At 36.6% G+C, this 19,088-nt stretch overlaps 1 protein-coding gene across 2 annotated transcripts; it reads right to left on the reverse strand.

Moving 5' to 3' along the window:
• Positions 1-5,830: 5,830 nt before the first annotated feature.
• nrn1a (neuritin 1a) lies at positions 5,831-14,306 on the reverse strand. 2 transcript variants are annotated; one of them, XM_033992393.3, is made up of 3 exons: positions 13,933-14,306; positions 9,377-9,521; positions 5,831-6,451 (listed from the first exon to the last, which is right to left on the reverse strand). In XM_033992393.3, exons 1-3 carry the CDS (start codon positions 13,985-13,987, stop codon positions 6,223-6,225), a joined length of 429 nt encoding a protein of 142 aa, XP_033848284.1. In that variant the 5' UTR covers positions 13,988-14,306; the 3' UTR covers positions 5,831-6,222. The 2 variants fall into 2 exon arrangements, with proteins under 2 accessions (XP_033848284.1, XP_058870861.1); XM_059014878.1 differs by lacking the exon at positions 13,933-14,306 and adding an exon at positions 10,634-11,091.
• Positions 14,307-19,088: the final 4,782 nt, after the last annotated feature.

Genomic DNA, 19,088 nt, shown 5'->3' on the forward strand with positions numbered 1-19,088 from the left:
GACCAATTATTTTATTATGCTCAGCTCACCGCTACCACCCCTGCGCTGACTCGGGAGAGCGAAGACAAACACTCAATGTCCTCAGAAGCGTGTGCCGTCAGCCAACCGCTTTTTTTCACACTGCGGACTCACCATGCAGCCACCCAAGAGCTACAGCGTCGGAGGACAACGCAGCTTACAGGCAAGCCCGCAGCCGCCAGGCCAGACTACAGGAGTCGCTGGTGCGCGGTAAGCCGAGGACACCCTGGCCGACCTAACCCTCCGTCCCCCCGGGTGGCGCTCAGCCAATTGAGCGCCGCCCCCTGGGAGCTCCCATCCTTGGTCGGTAAAGGAATAGCCTGGACTCGAACTTGCGACATCCAGACTATAGGGCGCATCCTGCACTCTACGCAAGTGCTTTTACTGGGTGTGCCACTCGGGAGCTGTGTGAGATAGAATTTAACAATGTTGGGAGAGATCCCTAACCTCAACCCCATCAGATATCTTTCAATAGAACCTAGTGGCACTGGAACAGTTTTTATGTGGGCAGCAGTGTGGAGTAGTGGTTAGGGCTCTGGACTCTTGACTGGAGGGTCGTGGGTTCAATCCCAGGTGGGGGACACTGCTGCTGTACCCTTGAAACCCAACTGGTACCCTTGAAACCCAACTGTATAAATGGGTAATTCTGTGTAAAAATTGTAAGTTGACCTGGATAAGGGCGTCTGCTAAGAAATAAACAATAATATAATGGGGGTGCTGAAAGCCATTGAACAAAGCTGTAACCCCTGTATTTGAAGGAAGCAGTGCAAGTTTGCTATTATATTAAAACATGTTAATAAAACGAAACCAGCACCTGTTTATCTATTCCAGTAAAAAAAATATGTAACCACAGTCCTTGCTGTAATGTTTACAACAGGCTTACCATAAAATTTTTTGAGCAAACAAATCGAAAGTACATAGAAACATGTAATGTGTTCCAAGTACTAACTGACTCTCGTGAGATTGCAACTGTGCGATTTATAAAATATCAAGCCCCTGCTGTGACAGTCAACGCTGATTGGTCTATTATCATTTGCATTTAAAAGCAATAAAGGTGCAGTGCACTGCACACACAGCTCATACGATTTACAAAACTAGCAGATTTTATCATTGCACCAGCAGATGCACAGCACCCCTAGCACTCCTAGTTCCCACGAGACTTGAGAGAACCTGTCAATTCCTTTGTTCATTTTATATAAAAATGATAAAGCATAAATAAAAAAGTGGGGTTGTTATAAAACATTATTTAAGAAGCTAAAACTTCAAATCACAAAGCCATGCTCCCAGCTGAAGCCTTATTTACACATGTACTCTGGGAGAGCATTCCGAATAGTTATTTAAGGAAGTGTACCCACCAAAACCCCAGGCCCTTTTCTAAATTGTAAAGGACTGCTAACCAAAGGCTATGAGCAGTTTGGTCCTTTAATCTCCAGTGTTTATTTTGACTGTATTGAGAAGACTCAGATCAAGAAAAAACGGAGAGGACAGTAATAAGGAGGTACATAATAACATTTATTTCAAACCATTTTCACTAACTTATAGCCCAATCTATTTACGATGTTTGTGCAGTTATTTGCTACAATACATTTTTGGCTTGTGCATTTTTGCGAACCATAACATACATTATAGTAATGCTATATAATCATAGACGCCCCAAAGTGCATGTGCCCAGTTTGCTACTGTGGTACTTTAGTTTTAAAAATACATTTAACCACGTAATTTGTAGAAATGCAAAGTTAGGTCACACAAGGTGGTAGCAGTTAAGTACGTATAATTAATAGTTAATTTAAATATTTCTTAAACAAATAACTATATGTCGATTCTTTCTACAATCTATGTTAAAAAGCAACAAAGTGCCAACTTTTTTTCTTTGATTTAGTTTCGTTTCTGTGAAAATTAGTCTGCTGCTGTGAAGTAGATGTGGTGTCTGCTCTCCCCTCCCTCTGTGGAAGTACCAATTAACACTACAATTGTGGTACGGAGTTGACGTGTTAAGCAAAAGAAAACAAGAAGAAAGCGTTTCCCAAAAAATAATGATTTAAGTTTTAATATGCTGCAAATATTGCATAGGTCATGCAGAAATAGGTTACAATGACATTAACCAAAACCTGCCTGTCTAATGAAGACTATAGCCTAGTGAGAAAAACTAATCAAGCTAGGCATGGCAACACAGTGTATAGGTTAAAAAAAAAAAAAAGATATTATTTAATGTAGGCTAACAGTTCAAATTCCATGTATTTTGTTCACAGGTGTTCCATTCACATTACATAGCATGTTAATAAAATAATAATAATAATTAAAAAAAGAATTTACAAAATACAGCGTAGTTTTCTTCAATACCGGATTAAACTAAAATGCCATTATACTGGTGTGCATTGGAGATTTAAAAAAAACATATTTCTATTGGAATTTTGCCACTGCACGCGTTGTTTTAGAATAGGCCTACATATTTATGTCTAATAATACTAATATTAATAAGTAGTCAATATCAGCCTTGGCAAAAATTATTACTTAAATAAATGGAAATTTATATCATCCAGATTTTTATATATATATATATATATATATATATATATATATATATATATATATATATATATATATATTTTTTTTTTAAAGAAATATTTACAATAATAATTATTCACTAATGTTGTAGGTTAGGGACTTCAAATCACAACATAAATTACGTAATGTTGAAATGTTGAAATATTCTAACAAATCGGATTTTTTCACTTAGCCTACATTGCTATGAATGTTATAACTACCCAGAAAATGTACCTGCATTAACCTCTTCTTATGAAAATCAAATATGTATAAAAATCTAGGCCTATGTGTAAATAATAATAATAATAATAATAATAATAATAATAATAATAATAATAATAATAATAATTTTTAATATAATATAATGCAATAGAATGGCCAGAAAGCGAAAGCATACTACAAAAGATCATAAGTACAAATCCCATACCGTGTCTTACACAAGAATTTACTAACTCATCAAGAACTTACCGTTGAAGAAGCACACAATAATCAGTTGCTTGTACAGTATATGCAAATAGACTTAGGCAGTTTTTACGCACATCTAGGTTTGATTAAACTCAGGATACAATGATTGGTAGTATGGGTCTCCGTCTGTATTGACGAGGTAAGGTATAGCAGAATCAGAGCTAAACCAAAGTGTTTCATGTGTTGTTCTCGGATTATTATTATTATTTTTTTCAGATGGCAGTTCAACTTGATCAGTTACATTATCAGAATGGGGGTTTTGGTCATGTTGATAGATAAATGTAAATCATGATGCATAATGTGATGTAAACTCTCAAATCCTCAACAGAATAGGAAGAACAGTTGAAGTTAGCATTGCCTTGTGCATAAATATATCAATACCATATCAAATGGAGATGTTTTTCTCTTCACATGTTATTAAAAATGTCTTGGATACGCTATTCTTTCTTGAGCTATCGTTTTTAATGAACAATTAATCTAATTAAAAGTGACACACTTTGGCAAACACCAGAGCTGGCAGTTTAGGATCATAAGAAACGTATTTAGGTGCTACAATAGCCTACATGTTAATTTAGAGGACCCATCTTTTGTGTTATTTTTGTTCCATCAATGTACAATTGACTACAGTTGTTGTTTTAGAGCAGAGAGAACAGAAACCGTTAGAAATCCGGAAACAGTTGTTTAATAAGGTAAATACTAGTTTAGATTGTAATAAACATTGTAGTAGTAGTTGTTGTATCCTTTATTATTGTTGTTATTATTATTATTATTATTATTATTATTATTATTATTATTATAATTATTATTATAGCTTTTAAAAAGGTAAATCCGATTGAAGGTGGCTTCATCCCCCCCCCCCCCCCCCCCCCCCAAACGCCCCAGACAACACAAATAATAAAATAAAATAGTTCAAAGCAGGGCTATTTCAACAAATAATTTTCAAAACTAACATGATTTTCAGTGGAATAATTATCGCATCTAATGAAGAAACATATATGTGTCAATTAGAGTCACATCTGCATGGTGTTCCTGTTAGAATCAGACAGGCCGGCTAAATTTCCCTAGAGAATTATACACAGATTCTGCAGAGCTCAAATATCACGTCTTATGTTGGGTAAGATTCCAATATTAACCCTTAGCTGGTAACCAATGATTATATATATATATATATATATATATACACACACACACACACACATACATACACACATACATACATACATACATACATACACACACATTGGATATATGTTGTTTTCCATTCAACAATTTCACTTTCGTCATCAAATTTTTGGAGTCACGGGATACTAGATTTGATCTCCAGTTCGTTAGACTCATCGAAAATGTGGCAATGGTTTGCAAATGGTTTAAAACTATTAAAGTGGACAAAACCTTTATCTTATGCTGTACATCATTAAGGTTCGTATGCGCCGACTAGATTCTAAGCGCATTTGTTGCAGGGAAAACAACAGGCAAATGCATACTAAGCGGCAGCTATATATATATATATATATATATATATATATATATATATATATATATATATATACATATATATACATATATATGTATATATACATATATATATATATATATATACATATATATATACATATATATATATATATATATATATACATATATATATATATATATATATATATATATATATATATATATATATATATATATATATATATATATATATTAGCCTACGTTGAATGCATTCTATTTGTTTCGTTCATAAAATCATTTTGGGGTCCAGGTTTCATAGTTTTATTGTTCTCAACTCACCCTCCTTCAGATCAAGATGAAGGTGTCTGTTTCCCTTTCATTCTACATTCTGACATAAGCACATCACAGCGCTAAAAATAGAAAAAGGCTGTCGCAGCCAGTCTTGCCAAATCAATAGGAAGCGTCTCTGTGCCATTTGAGCTGAGCTGTCTTATTAATTATGAAACTATTCATCTGATCTCAGCAAAGGGAGCTTCGTGTTTATCCTGCGCAACCTCAAGTGGAAGGCGATTTCTGTCAAATAAACTAATCCTTCTTCGTAACCAGTCCTGCGCTTTATAAGTATTGTGCCGTTAGATAATACATTTCAATTCATTTATTCATTTAGTTACACATTAATATCATTATTTTTATTTTAAATCTGACCATTTGATAAAATGTATTGCATTTCGTATATCTATCTATCTATCTATCTATCTATCTATCTATCTATCTATCTATCTATCTATCTATCTATCTATCTATCTATCTATAGAATCATAGGAAAACATACTTTTTTATATAGGGGGTGAGCTAGACCAAAAACTTCCCTTGTCTCCCAAAAGAACAACAGACACTTTATTTTCAAACAGTAACTGATTTATTTAATATATATATATTAAACTTTGTATACTTTATAGCAATGAGTATATGATATTTTATTTGTTTTAAAATCATTTTAATATATTAGATATAGAGCCCCTTTGTAGTCTATACTTTTGAATACTCTTCAGGTATTATATGCAACATCCCCAGAAACAAACAAACGGACAAACAAAATATACAGTTAAAACTAAAGGCAGTGAAACGTGGTCATATACCTTGGCAAACATCAAATAAAGCTAACATGTGTTCACTCCTTCTGACTGATGACTTATTCCTGTATGTCAGTACATGTTCACATGCTACTGTACATTCTATCATAATGATGGGAAACACAGTGGCGGTTGAAACCGATCAGCAGCAGCAATTCGTAATCCGCACGTGGACTTTATTCTCTCAATTTTCCCTTCGTCGTTTTTTTTTCTCGTTTTCTTTTTAATACCTCTTTTTCTTGTGAATGTCCCAGCTTGTTTTAATGACCAAGGCCTTTCCTGAGTTTATTTAAAGGTGGTGCACGCTGATTTATTGTAGAAGCGACGGGGTAAAGCTGACCCCTTTTTTGGCTGCTGTTCAGGACTTTGTTTGGTAACAAATTTGGCAAAGAAAACAAATCACAAGAAGGAGAAGATCAAACGTTTCCAACACTTCAAAACAATCGAGGTTTTCAATGTCACGATCACGTCCCCCACAACTATGGAAGTTTAACATATAAATCCATTATGGTGTAGATTCGGTGATTTTGATTGCTGGATGTTTTCTGTCGTTATCTATTAATATGTATTTTTATTTATTTATTTATTTATTTATTTATTTATTTTTTTAGAACGCGAGCCATGTCACTAGAGCAGAGATTGCTATAAGAATAATGGTGAAGCAGTGACGATGAGTAGATTCTGCTGCTCCGGTGCCCCCTCCACACAGTTCAAACAAACTACCCCGAAATTCGAGGTTTCTGGAGTCCTTTTTCAGTTTTTCCCAAAGATCAGTCGCTCCTTCTTGGCAATCTGCAAGCGCGGTGGTAGCGCAGACGTGAAACTCATCCCAATATCTGCAAATTGAAATAATAATAATAATAATAATAATAATAATAATAATAATAATAATAATAATAATAATAATGTACTTGTATAGCAGTAAGATAGTTGGCTCATGCACAGTGTTACAGAAGATTAATTATTAATTAATTCAATTTCTATTGCATATTCATTCTTGCAGCATCGTGTAATCAAACACACATAATTTAGCCCTTCATTAAAACACAGATTCGCTGGTTAAACGTTCACTTTCTCCATCCTTTGTTTTAACTGAACCAAATTATACCTTTACATTTTTAAGCCAAAAGTATGGATCTACTGGATCACATATTTATATTTAGAACCCATTAAAAGACTGTTTTCTTCAGTACTTCGTCGATATTGCAAGGGAGTGGTTATTTATGGTTCTAACAAAATAAGGGTTCCATAAGAGTGAAGGAACCTTTGGGTTCGTAAATGCCCAAGAAACATTTCTTATAGAACAAACGAAGCTGATAATACTGTTCATATAAGAACGGGTTAGACTACTTTAAAGGCTTTTGAACAGGTGCATTTACCAAATATATAGTAAGAGCATACAAAATATGTTATTACAATAGAGTACAACAGGCCTGTAAATGATTGATGTATGACCTAAGCTTGTTTAGCAAATATATAGTGTCCTTGTCAAATTTTAGATGTCATTTTAACCTAGATAGGGCCCACCTTTCACCTATAAAAATGTAAAAAAACGAATGTGATAAAAAAAAAATTGATCAGTTTAAAATGTATAGTATAGGCCAATTGTATTAAAATAATGTTTATATATATATATATATATATATATATATATATATATATATATACACACACAGTATCTATCTATCTATCTATCTATCTATCTATCTATATATATACACACACACACACTAATGTGGCATATCAGTAGCAGCTACATCAAGCAAAGGGTTTGAGTTACATAATGATTTGCAGGATTTCAATGACACAAAGTCGACCCTGCTTAAGGAAGGCGCCTGGTTCTGGCCAACCTTGCAAGCTTTAATTGACGGTACTTTAAACTGGCTGCAGACGCCACTGTTTAATACATTTGTAATAAATAATGAGACATTGAGATGCCAGGGCGTCTGTGTGCCTCTACTGCAGTATTTCTGCTGTAATTGCATCTCCCCAAGGAAAACTAAATCATTCTTGATCTGCTCTGCTCTACACCACAAGCGTGTCTAGATGAAGGGGAAGGGGAAGGGGAAGGGGAAGGGGAAGGGGAAGGGGAAGGGGAAGGGGGGGGGGGGGGGGGTCTGCCCTGCCCTGCGCCTGACCCTTTGTGTTAACTCGTTATACATAAAGAAAACAGCATATCTTTTAATCCGTGATAGCAGGCAGCACTGTAACTCAGACATTAGTCGGTTACATGTATCGATGATCTTAAATAAAAAAGATAAAACTGCTATCTTTAAAATACAAAAAAAGTTATTGTCTAAAAGAGCCAAGTCAATAATTGTTACATATTAATAAGGCATACACTGTGTAGATGCTTGCAGAAATGCCCATTTATAGGTTGATTTTATTTATTTATTTATTTTTCAATTGTTTGCACTTTCCAACACGATTGCATTTAAACATTTAATGCTTAATTCGATCAAATCTTGGTGTTTATATATATATATATATATATATATATATATATATATATATATATATATATATATATATAATCACAGTGTAATTAAATGCTACGATGTGTTCAAAATCTGTTGCATTAGATGTATGTTTTGTTCAATATTAGTTTTTTTTACAGTGGGGGATGTCTAATGAGAAGAGCATGTTATAGGAGCGTGTGAATCTTAAACTTGTGAACGACTTGTTAGGTTGAATTGAAAAAAAAAATCATACATACTCATAAAAGTGTAGGAACGAAACATGCACACTTGAAGACTGTTATTAAAAACGTCTCCCTGAACAACGAAAACACTTCTAATCTGTGCATATTCATTTCTGAACACACACTGGCATTCTCTAAGTGCGTGACTTGCAGTACGTTGCATAATATATCACACGGGTGTTTTCCACGGTGTGGGGTGGAGGCGGGGTCAGGGTGTTCCAATATGGACATAAATTACTTGCGATTGGTCTGGTACTCGCTTTTCCATGTGCATGATTGTGTTGATGTTGCACTCAGTATCGCAATAATGGAATACTAAGCCCAGCTGCCTTTTTATTTTGTATTTATTTATTTGTTTATGTATTTGTTTATTTACTCAGCTTGATGGGTAAGATGATATTACACGTTTTTAGAGTTAATTTACCTAAACAATAATACCACCATAACAATATTACTCACATATTTAAGTTGAATTTTAAATATATTTCTTCGCCACTGTACACAATGATCCATGTATATTTCTATGGTCAATTCACAGATGCACGGAATAAACACAATGATTAATTATGTAGCACGTCACATTTATGTATTTATTGCAGAAATCAAGCATGGTTTCTAAATACGTATTCTTATACTGTATATTGTGTAACAATAATACTGTATTTTTATTGCAACCTATATTTTAGGGAGGTTGTGTTGAGTTTAATCTCACCCCGCCGACCCTGAAAATATATGTTGTCTGTCACTTATTCTCACATGTCAGATTACAAATTAGGAGAGCACTATACACCAGATCAGAATAACCATGAAGAGGTCGACTTTATTGATTTTGACCCTTTAACCTCTGCATGTAAAACAGGCATATTTCATTACAATTAACGAACAGAATGTACATTTTTCTGTGGTGCATTAACACATGGCGCGATGCCGAGAATTAATGCAGTTGCGGGTGTAATACCATCTGCCCCTGTATTTTATGGCCTGGGTTTGCAGCACTACACGCATCTAACATTTTACAGTGTACACAGTGAGCATTTCCAAGGCTTTAATCTTGGCTTACGTGCATATCGTCTGGAGTTTCTCTTTATCGTCCAGCTCCTGTGGGTAGTTTGCCATATTCTCTCCCAGTCTGAGCAAACAGTCTGAGAACCCTTTAAACACCGTATCACATTTCCCAGCTGCTTTCACTGTCTGTAGCAGGTAGGCTGTGGAAATATTAAAACAAAAAACAATGAATAGCCTACATATAGAACTTTCTCGACAAACTACAATTGTAATGGTTAGTTAAATTATTGTTGCACAGAAATGAAGGTAAACAGTTTTAACTGCGTTGGAATATTTGTACATCAGCCTCACATATTGGTATGTAAAATAGATTACAGTACAGCCTATAATAAAGAAGTTATTTTAGTGACATCGATTTTAACGACCCAGTCATTTCACTGATTTATTCAATCCTCTGTTTCAGCACCATAAACAAAGCATGCACGTGGAACTATTTTTCCACAGCGTGTTATTGCAATAATAAAATAAATATTTAACCTATAACTATATCCACCACCTATTGTTGTAGCCTATAATATTGTTTCATACAATCTGATTTAGCAAACTAACTGTATTTCAATATTAAGGTCTTAGAAATTAAAATGTAGCCTAAATGTTGTAGTAAATGTTAATGTTGATTATTCAGTATAATAATAATAATAATAATAATAATAATAATAATAATAATAATAATAATAATAATAATAATAATAATAAACAGTGCACACGCCTTTTGCAGTCCCATCTTCTTTGCCTGATTCAAAAGTAAATCCTGGAAAAGCGATTTCTCGTTTCCAAAGCATTGCGAATCAGATACGATTTACAATTAATTATGAAAAATGTATTGACCGAGAACACAACTCTTCAGTTTAATTAAAAATTATTCCTTAATTTCTAAATCCGAGATTAAACGCAACATAATATGTGTATTTGTTTAGGCCTACATTTGGGATTTTTCTGTTTTCTGGACATAAGATATTAAAAAAGACAGAAAAAGAACACATTTCATATACATTAACATACAGTTTTATATATTCAAATTAATGGTCCCGGCATGTAATATGAGATCGTATATTTGTGCGTTTATTTTCTCCAAATATATGTTTCATTCTTAAACATCTGTTTTGGTGCGATAGCATTGGTATACTTTATAAAATATCACATTATTCATCAAGTTAGGAACAGCAGTTATAAAAAGCACTGAATGTTATCCGAGACAATACATGGATACCTGTAGGTAAAGTGCCAGCCCCAGCGGTTTCGTTAAACCTACCTGAGGTCATTTTTCATGTCGAAACGCTGATCGCCCAAGTGTTTTCCTTCCTTTCGCTCTCGGTTCGTTGAGTAGAGACGCAGTCAATTGATCTGATTGTAAACGTGGCTGGGGTTTACTAGCGGAACCGTGTAGGCTACATGTTATTTATCCCCATCAATCCTGATGTAAGTGGAAGTGAATTAGACTCGTGTTTGGTATGAGTGATCAATAATAACCGGATTCCGTTCACAAATCAAGAAAAAATAAATAAATAAAAAAATAAACTAGCATACCGGTTATATAATTGTAACTCCTACACTATAGATTATGTTTTCTATACCAGTGTGACATTATCCTCGTTTTTTTCGAGTCTTTTTTAATCAGTTCCCATTTTATCGTTTATATTCATTGTATGTGTTTTATGTATTTGCGTCTATAGTTTTGTCTTTTAGCTTACATTGCAATTTTTATTTCCCATAACCTATTTTACTGCAGCCTGTTTTTAATCTATCTATCTATCTATCTATCTATCTATCTATCTATCTATCTATCTATCTATCTACCTATCTATCTGTCCATTTGTTAATAGACATGATGATCAAAATATAACTTAGTTTCCCAGATTGCATATATACGCAAATGCTATAGGAGGGAAATAAACATTTTGTCTCCAGAGATGACATTATGAGTTTGCTTCCTTGAAGCATTGAAGCATTATTTTTCAACAATTATGCTATTTCCGCCTAGTTTTTGAGATTCTGAACTCAGATCAAAAAAAAAAAAAAAAAAGTAACCATCTGTGCACCCATTTACTTCTTATGATTCATCCTGCTTGATCCTGCCAGATAACCAGTGTTCACCGCGGGTGCTCCAATATTTTGAGATGCTTCTGTGAACTCTACACTCGTTCAGGTAATTTGTGCGCTTCATATCAGTGTAGAATTAGAGTTTTCGATTTACTATACGAAAATATTTTCTTACATTTTAGACACACTACGACAAATTAAACAAACGAGTGTACTCAATGTTATTCAATGTAATGCATACCGTTTAGCTTAAATGTATGGATCTTACTGCCATCCCCAGTCGATTCATGTATTGTGATTGTTATGATTACTATTCAACAACACAATGGGGTACAATGCTACAATAAAGTCATTTGTTCAGATTTTAAAGATGACACCGATCCAGATAGTGTTTAAAAATGAACACAATATCAAGGATTTCGTGTTTCTAGTCTAAAGATAAGCATTATTGCTGCTCTGATCAACACAAATTGTAGACACTTGAGAATCCAAAAATATTTTGAAGAGCAAAATCTGTCTAATTTTCAGACACACGTATTTAAGGATACAGCGCTCTCTCAGATAAAGGTGAAAATATGTATATTAAACCATGTTAATATACAAAACTAGTACTCAAACATGTGAAAGGTTGCAATTGATGGACTTCAAAATGGATAAATAACTTGCATTATATTTGGCTGACAAAAACCACGATTAGTTTATATGGCTCAAGCAATAAATGCATTGCAAGTGACCATACATTCCTTTGAGAGCTTAAGTTATTAAAATAATACTCTACTACATACAACATATTAATCAACACAAAAGATCACGCATGTTGAAAGGATTAGTCCATCTGCACATCACTGGGATATGCACATTAAATTGTAATATTACACAACCATTGTTACATAAGTAAAACAACGAAGGCGGACCTATATAAATATATGTAAATTCTGCAAGAATACAGTAGCCTCTGGGTTTGTTGAGAAGAAACTGCAGCTTTATATTCTTAGGTTTTAAAATGAATTATATAAAAAATAGGAGAAAATATATAGAAATAAATAATTGTGTTCACCTGCAAACTAGCTAAATACTTACCTGCAATATAAATTTATTTATTATGCTACACACTTGTATACGTAGAATCATCAAGGTTAATTTCTCGTTCATTCTAGAAATTAGTCGTTGGCTTTCACACTTATCATTGCCACTGACACAAAAAAATGTGATAAAAAATGATATTGGTTTTGTTGTATTTTAAAATCTTTCACATGTATTCCTATTTGAACTATAGGCTACGGCTAAATATATCTCGTGTTTATTCACGTTTTCTGCCAAAATTATCTATAAAACACTGCCTTTAGATATGCTATACTGTTCTATAGCATGCTCTAAAATTGAAATAACAAAAGGAAATCTATAAGAAACCGAACGAATGCTGCTTGAGGTTTTGATTTCAGTCTATATTTGTTTGGTATTTTTCTAGCTGCTTATTCCAAAGGGATTTGTACCTGAAAGCAACCCCTTCGTTGCAGTTATGCGTCACAATTGAAAACCCGAATCTTATACCGCCATCCATGAAAATCGTATTGCCGGGTTCCAGGCGTTTTAACTTTAGTTATATGAATATGACGCTACATGGACGTCCAACATAATGCGTTTCTGGGTATATATGCTACATTTTGCAGCGGCATATATTAGTAAAATACATTTTCATATTAAATACATGGTTCGTGTTACTGGCTACATTTCAACCACTCTGAGTCTGTACGCTAATGGTTTGCCATACGGAGTTTTTCATCATTACTTCGATGGATTTGTGTGAATTATTTATATCACTCTTTTCCTTTTGTACTTGCACTGATGACGCGAATGCAGTGAGCTGCCTATTTTCCATTGTAATATTATGCAACAATTCAATAGCTGGCTGCATTAACGGTGCACTATTAGACATTTAGAAATAAACAGTCTAACCTATGATTTATTAAAACAATTACCTTGCAAATACCGGTCACAGCTGTAACACCTATCCATGCTGCAAAAATGTATCGAAGTTTAAAACAAACCACTTTATGTTTGTATGAACCTTATACTAAGTAGGAGTTTTGTCAGTATGTGAAATTTGTCTCAGACGTGTCGCATCACAAATACAAGTCATATCGTTTGTCTTTGAGAATTTTTCCAGTTATCTTGCTGAAACTGACATGTTGACGATTCCATGTACCCTGCCAACCATTCATCTTGAGAAGATTCTATTGGCCTTTTAGAACTAAGGGTTACAATAACATCCCATTGAATTCGAGTCAATAACTAGTTGCTTCAAATACAGATAATTAGCCTACTTAAAATGATGTCTGTTCGTCGTTCTTTTTTTTTTTTTTTTAGTTCAGGAACACACTATTACAATTTACATCTACATATTATTTTTTTTCGCACCATGGTTTTACATTTCTTGCACACTCAGTTTTGAACATCTGCAATAGTTAATAATGAAAACTATATTATGGTCCATGCATACAGCATACTCACCTAGTTGTACTGCGAGAATCAGTGAAATATATCTGCCGTTCAATGTAAGTCCCATTCTATTCTTAGTAAAACCATTTGAGTATGTAGATCTTAAATAGTTTGCAGGACATTTTTAAGAAAATGCTGCACGTCAGACATTGCCAACAACTTCCAGCATAAAGATTTTACAGGCACGGAGAGACGGAGTGGAATGGTGCACCCCATTTGGTGAAGGCGGGGACGTTCTGTTTCACGCCCACATTCATTCATTGACGTAAGAATGACATTGGATGATTTTTTCCCTTCATTTTTTTACACGCTAGATATGGCAAATCTCCTTGCATGCACAGTCATAAAAGACTGGAGTTATCCAGATCGAGGCTATTAATGTGCAAATAGACCGAAATCTCCACCTCCGTTGAAAATCCCCGTCCCCAGGGGACAAGATGCTTGACTCTTCACTGGTCACCGCCTAGCTCAGTATGGTAAAAGGAGGATTTAAATCTCTCTCTCTCTCTCTCTCTCTCTCTCTCTCTCTCTCTCGCTCTCTCTCTCTCTCTCTCTCTCTCTCTCTCTCTCTCTCTCTCTTACTAATAAATACTTAATTAGCAAATGCATACCTTTAATTCTGGGATAAATGGAGACAAGGTATTTAGATGGATTTTTAAAAAGTTTTAATATATAATTGATTAAACTGATGAGCAGTAAAAGGATGGATGACTCCACTTCGCTTTTCAGAAAGGAATCTCTCTCACCCCCGCTATGAGGTAAATTGGGCTCAGAGAAAGCCACAGACGGTTTCTCCCAGAATGTCCCACACAATACTACAAAGTTGCTGAGCTCTGATTGAAATCCTTTCAAAGAAACGAGTGAAATCGGTTTGCAGGGTAACAGGAAAAAAAGATTTGCCCTTCAGCCACACATATGTGCACGACTGCTGTGTAATTATGTCCCTTGACAGTTCATTTATAGTAGTCGCAGCATAATGCGCATGTAGATGGATGGCTCAGGGACAATCGTATACGCTGTTTGTGTAAAGCACCATTACAGTCACATGCGAAACACTTGGGTTTCAAACAAGCCAATATTGTAATTGCAAAGCGTAACACATCAATTATTTATAATTATTATAAACTTCACATATAATGCATTTGCCATTCCCACTTACCAGTGTTAAAATGAACACTTTGGACTTCTCAGAAAGACGTGGTCTCTTTTTAAATTATGTTTTTTTTTTTTTTTTGTTATTTTTGTCCCTTATGCCGGTTTCTTCACTATAAATACCAGCCTATCCTTACAACCAATCAGATAAATATTACAGTCTGGAAACGTCTCTTCTAGATGTGTAATCGATCGGGTTTTGGGTTAATAGAAATCAGGTTACCCCGGCTAAATAAGCTAGGGCGCAGCCGCTGTAGTCCAATCTGGTCTGCAAAATGAGTTGCAAGCTAAACCCATATAGAAGGTAAACCAGAAGACTAATAATCAAATATTATTTTTGTAATATGTGTACATAGGAAATATTATTTTAATACATTTTTCAGTCTGGTCTGCACATTAAAAGAGCAAACGGTATCCACACTTTGGTCAGTAGGCTACTCATCATAAACAGGTACCTTGTTTTCGCAGTGAATTTACGCCCTCCTGTGGCAATTCATAGCACTGGACAAACGGAAAAGTGGAATTAAGTGTTTTAAGTAACATCTAGCCTGTATACATTTACGTCCTGTTAAAGTCAACTACGTTACGTTTCAAAAGCTGTAAGCAGAGGTCTTTGTCAGTTGATGGAAAATAAAACGTATTTTTTATTCTATTTTTGTGCAGATGTTTTCTAATACAAAACAGAAGACATAAAACCAAAGGTATGAATCAAAGTTTGGTTGATTCACATAAAACCCTAGCCTACTCCTCAGCCACGACTTCGTCATTTCCAATATATCTTTACAACCTCTGCGAAGCAGTATTTGAGAACCCCCAATTCTGATTCAGCTCAGTATCTCTAAAGTATAAAGTGATATTTAACGTCTTTAAATACATCTTTACGAGGACAGCTACTTCAGATTCACCGGAACTGTATATTTTAAGGATTCTAGAGCTGTAGTATAATTTTATAAACTACCGTGACAACGTGACAAGGGTTATGAATGTAATACGGATAGGAAGGATTTTAAGGTTTACCATAGTAAAAGCATAGCAGTTTAATACAGCATATAATATGCATTGTAAAGAATACCGAGGTATGGTAAAACATATTAAATACACGTGGCAAACCAGGATACATTATTATACAGTCATGGTAAAAGCATGGTAAAACGTTAGGTTACTTATGTAACCCTGGTTCCCTGAAAGCGAAGACGACCATCAAACGATACTTTTGGGATATTGCCTGCCTTAGGTATTTCTAAGCGTTTTATGTCAAAGCTGCCCATAGTCCCTTCTGCGGAGTGATGTCGTAGGTCCCGCCTCCAGAGGGATCAAATAGTCACTGGGCAGAATGCTCGATCTCTTTGTCTTGAAGCTGCTTCTCTTTCAGGGAACCCGGGCTACATTCGTTACATTTGTTCCCTTTCAAGTTGAAGACGACCACCAAACGATACTTTTGGGAAAGTATACCAAAGCCATCGCGAGGGAGTGTGAGCAGACAGCTAATGAGGGATATCTCAACCACGCATAACCGATAAGGTCAGCAGTGGGAGTGTGCAACCTCAAGGACCCTTGTACTCAATGAAGGCACTGAGGGATCTACCACATTAACACGGTAGAACCTAGTAAAGGTATGCGGCATAGTCCAGCTAGCTAGTACAAATCTCGGACAGTGAGGCTCCTGTCCCCCAATCGCCTATACAAGTGCAATATTTCTACAGTAAATACAGTACCGGTGTTCAAACTGTAAACAACTTATCAGTGTAACTTCCGTTTCTGTCTCTCCCTATTGATACAATATCTAAATTGAAGAAAAGCTGCGCTGGCGCTTTATAACACAGACATCTCATTAATTTTATAACTAAATAAATATTAGGTCTGTAACGTGGTTATCTTTCCTAATCTATTAACTTTTTTTTGCTGCGAGAGGAGCTGCAGCTTTCTCCGGGAGACGAGACGCTTCAGCCCCGCTCCGGCAGCCGAACCTGGAGCGAGCCCATTCCCTCTCTCCCTCTCCCCCTCTCCCGACCCGCTCTCCTTCTCGCATTTTGTTAGTTTGCTTGCCTGTCACTTTGAACTGAACTCCCCACTGCTGTTTAGCCAGGCTATAGTTTAAAAACTGCTGATTAAAATGATCCTTGAGTGGGAATGTTACCTTTTTTTATTTTTTTCATGTAAAAATATAGCGTTGATTACATGGTGCTTTATGCATGGTTAATTCATGGAAAGTTACATTTTTGATTCACTATATGCGTATTATAGACAGGGAGTTATTTTATTTAGTATTTTAGTCAGATGTGTGTTGTATGTGTCCCGTGGCGTAAAGGTAAGGAGTTACGAAAACATTTACCGGTTGAGCTCCTGGGGGTTGCCACTTTTTCTTGTAATGACGCTTGAGCGTGATGACGAAATGCAGTAACCCCGCCCACAGCCTTCTTCGGCCCCGAGCCAGATTCAGATATGTTGCAGGGCTGGAGTTTCACGGCTTGGTTCCGGCTCGGCTCGGGTATTTGCTAGTGTAAACACACCCGTACCGTGAGGGCGTGGAGCCCTCACGGTACGGGTGTGCTAGTGTAAACAGGGTATAATAGAGCGTGCAGCTACCCGCCCAAGTGGGGTTAAGCTGGCATTATCATACGCAGTCGAGACTCCAGTGCGACAGTCACCGCTTGGAAAGAGCTTGTCCTAGGGTCCGTATACCATGACAGACAAACAGCTGGTCAGAATGACGCAAAGCTCTTGTCTTTTCAACGTAACATCTCAATGCCCGCAAAGAGCAGAGGGAATTTAAATGCCTATCCTCCTCTGTAACAAAGGGAGGTGGATGGAACGGCTCCAATTCCACTGACTGTTTCATGTGGAATGCCGATATCACCTTGGGGAGGAATGCAGGGTTTGTCCGCAGAGACACCCTGTTCCTATTGTCCCAATTATGCATGCAGGAGCTGTGCACAGACAGCGCCTGCAGCTCACTAACGCGCCTTGCGGAGGTGATGGCTAAGAGGAAGGCTGTCTTCATTGACAGATACTTCAACTCTACGGAGTGTATGGCCTCAAATGGGGCCTTTGTGAGAGCCTCCAGCACGACGTTAAGACTCCACAACACTATCTGTCGCATCTCGGATGTAGCTGGAAGGTGTATAGCCACACTTGGAGTGGGCACATACAGAGTAGGCCGAGCTCCATGGCCGATGTGGCTGCAGCCATCTGACCCAGTAGTCTCTGGAAACACACCAGGGGAACTCTCGATCCCTGATGAAACAGGGAGAGGAAATCCTTTTATACTCTGTCCTCTGACAGGTAAGCTTACAAGGGAGTCCAGTCGGAGTCCCAAGAATGTTATGCACTGCACTGGTACTAACTTGCTCTTTGCATCGTCTCGCCAGATGCTCTGTCACTATTGCTGGATGGGCCACTGCTCCCTCCCGCGACTAGGAACATATCAACCAATTGTCTAGGCACAAAGGGGCCAGAATGGCATCTTGAAAAAGTGCAGGGCGCTAGGGAGAGGCCAAATGGCAGCACTGAAAACTCATATATACTTCCCTGGAAGGCGAAACTGAGGTATTTCATGGGCGCTGGACAAATGGGAACGTGAGAATATGCATTCCGTAAGTCCACTGTGATAAACCAGTCACCTGGCCAGATCGACTGGAGGATGTGACGGTGAGTCAGCATTTGGAATCTCCTCTCCTTCAAGAATGCATTGAGGTGTCTCAGGTCTAGGATGGGGCAAAAGCCGCCATCCTTCTTGGGTACTAGGAAGTATCTCGAGTACAGCCCCTCCCTGTGGGTCTATGAGACGGGTGGCCTGCTTGCTCAGCAAGGTGGCCACTTCCTGACGGAGTACCAAGGCCTGGAGAGGGTCTGTCACAGATGTTTTTGTGGCCCCTCGAAAAGGAGGAGGTCCCATGTGGAACTGGAGAGCATAACCAGTTTGTATGGTGGCAAGCACCCAGATGTCCAAGGTGCAAGTGTGCCAGTACTGCAGCTGGTGTGGAGGGATCGGGGGGTCTGAGGCCGCAAGCCTTCAG

This window comes from Acipenser ruthenus, chromosome 3 (genome assembly GCF_902713425.1).
Source record: "Acipenser ruthenus chromosome 3, fAciRut3.2 maternal haplotype, whole genome shotgun sequence".
NCBI lineage: Eukaryota > Metazoa > Chordata > Actinopteri > Acipenseriformes > Acipenseridae > Acipenser > Acipenser ruthenus.

Coding starts and splice junctions, on each gene's coding strand:
- nrn1a (XM_033992393.3), bottom strand. CDS start 13,987: ATGGGACTTACATTGAACGGCAGATATATTTCACTGATTCTCGCAGTA. Junction 9,522..13,932: donor GATTCTCGCAGTACAACTAG/GTGAGTATGCTG, acceptor ATATTTCCACAG/CCTACCTGCTACAGACAGTG. Junction 6,452..9,376: donor AAACTCCAGACGATATGCAC/GTAAGCCAAGAT, acceptor TTCAATTTGCAG/ATATTGGGATGAGTTTCACG.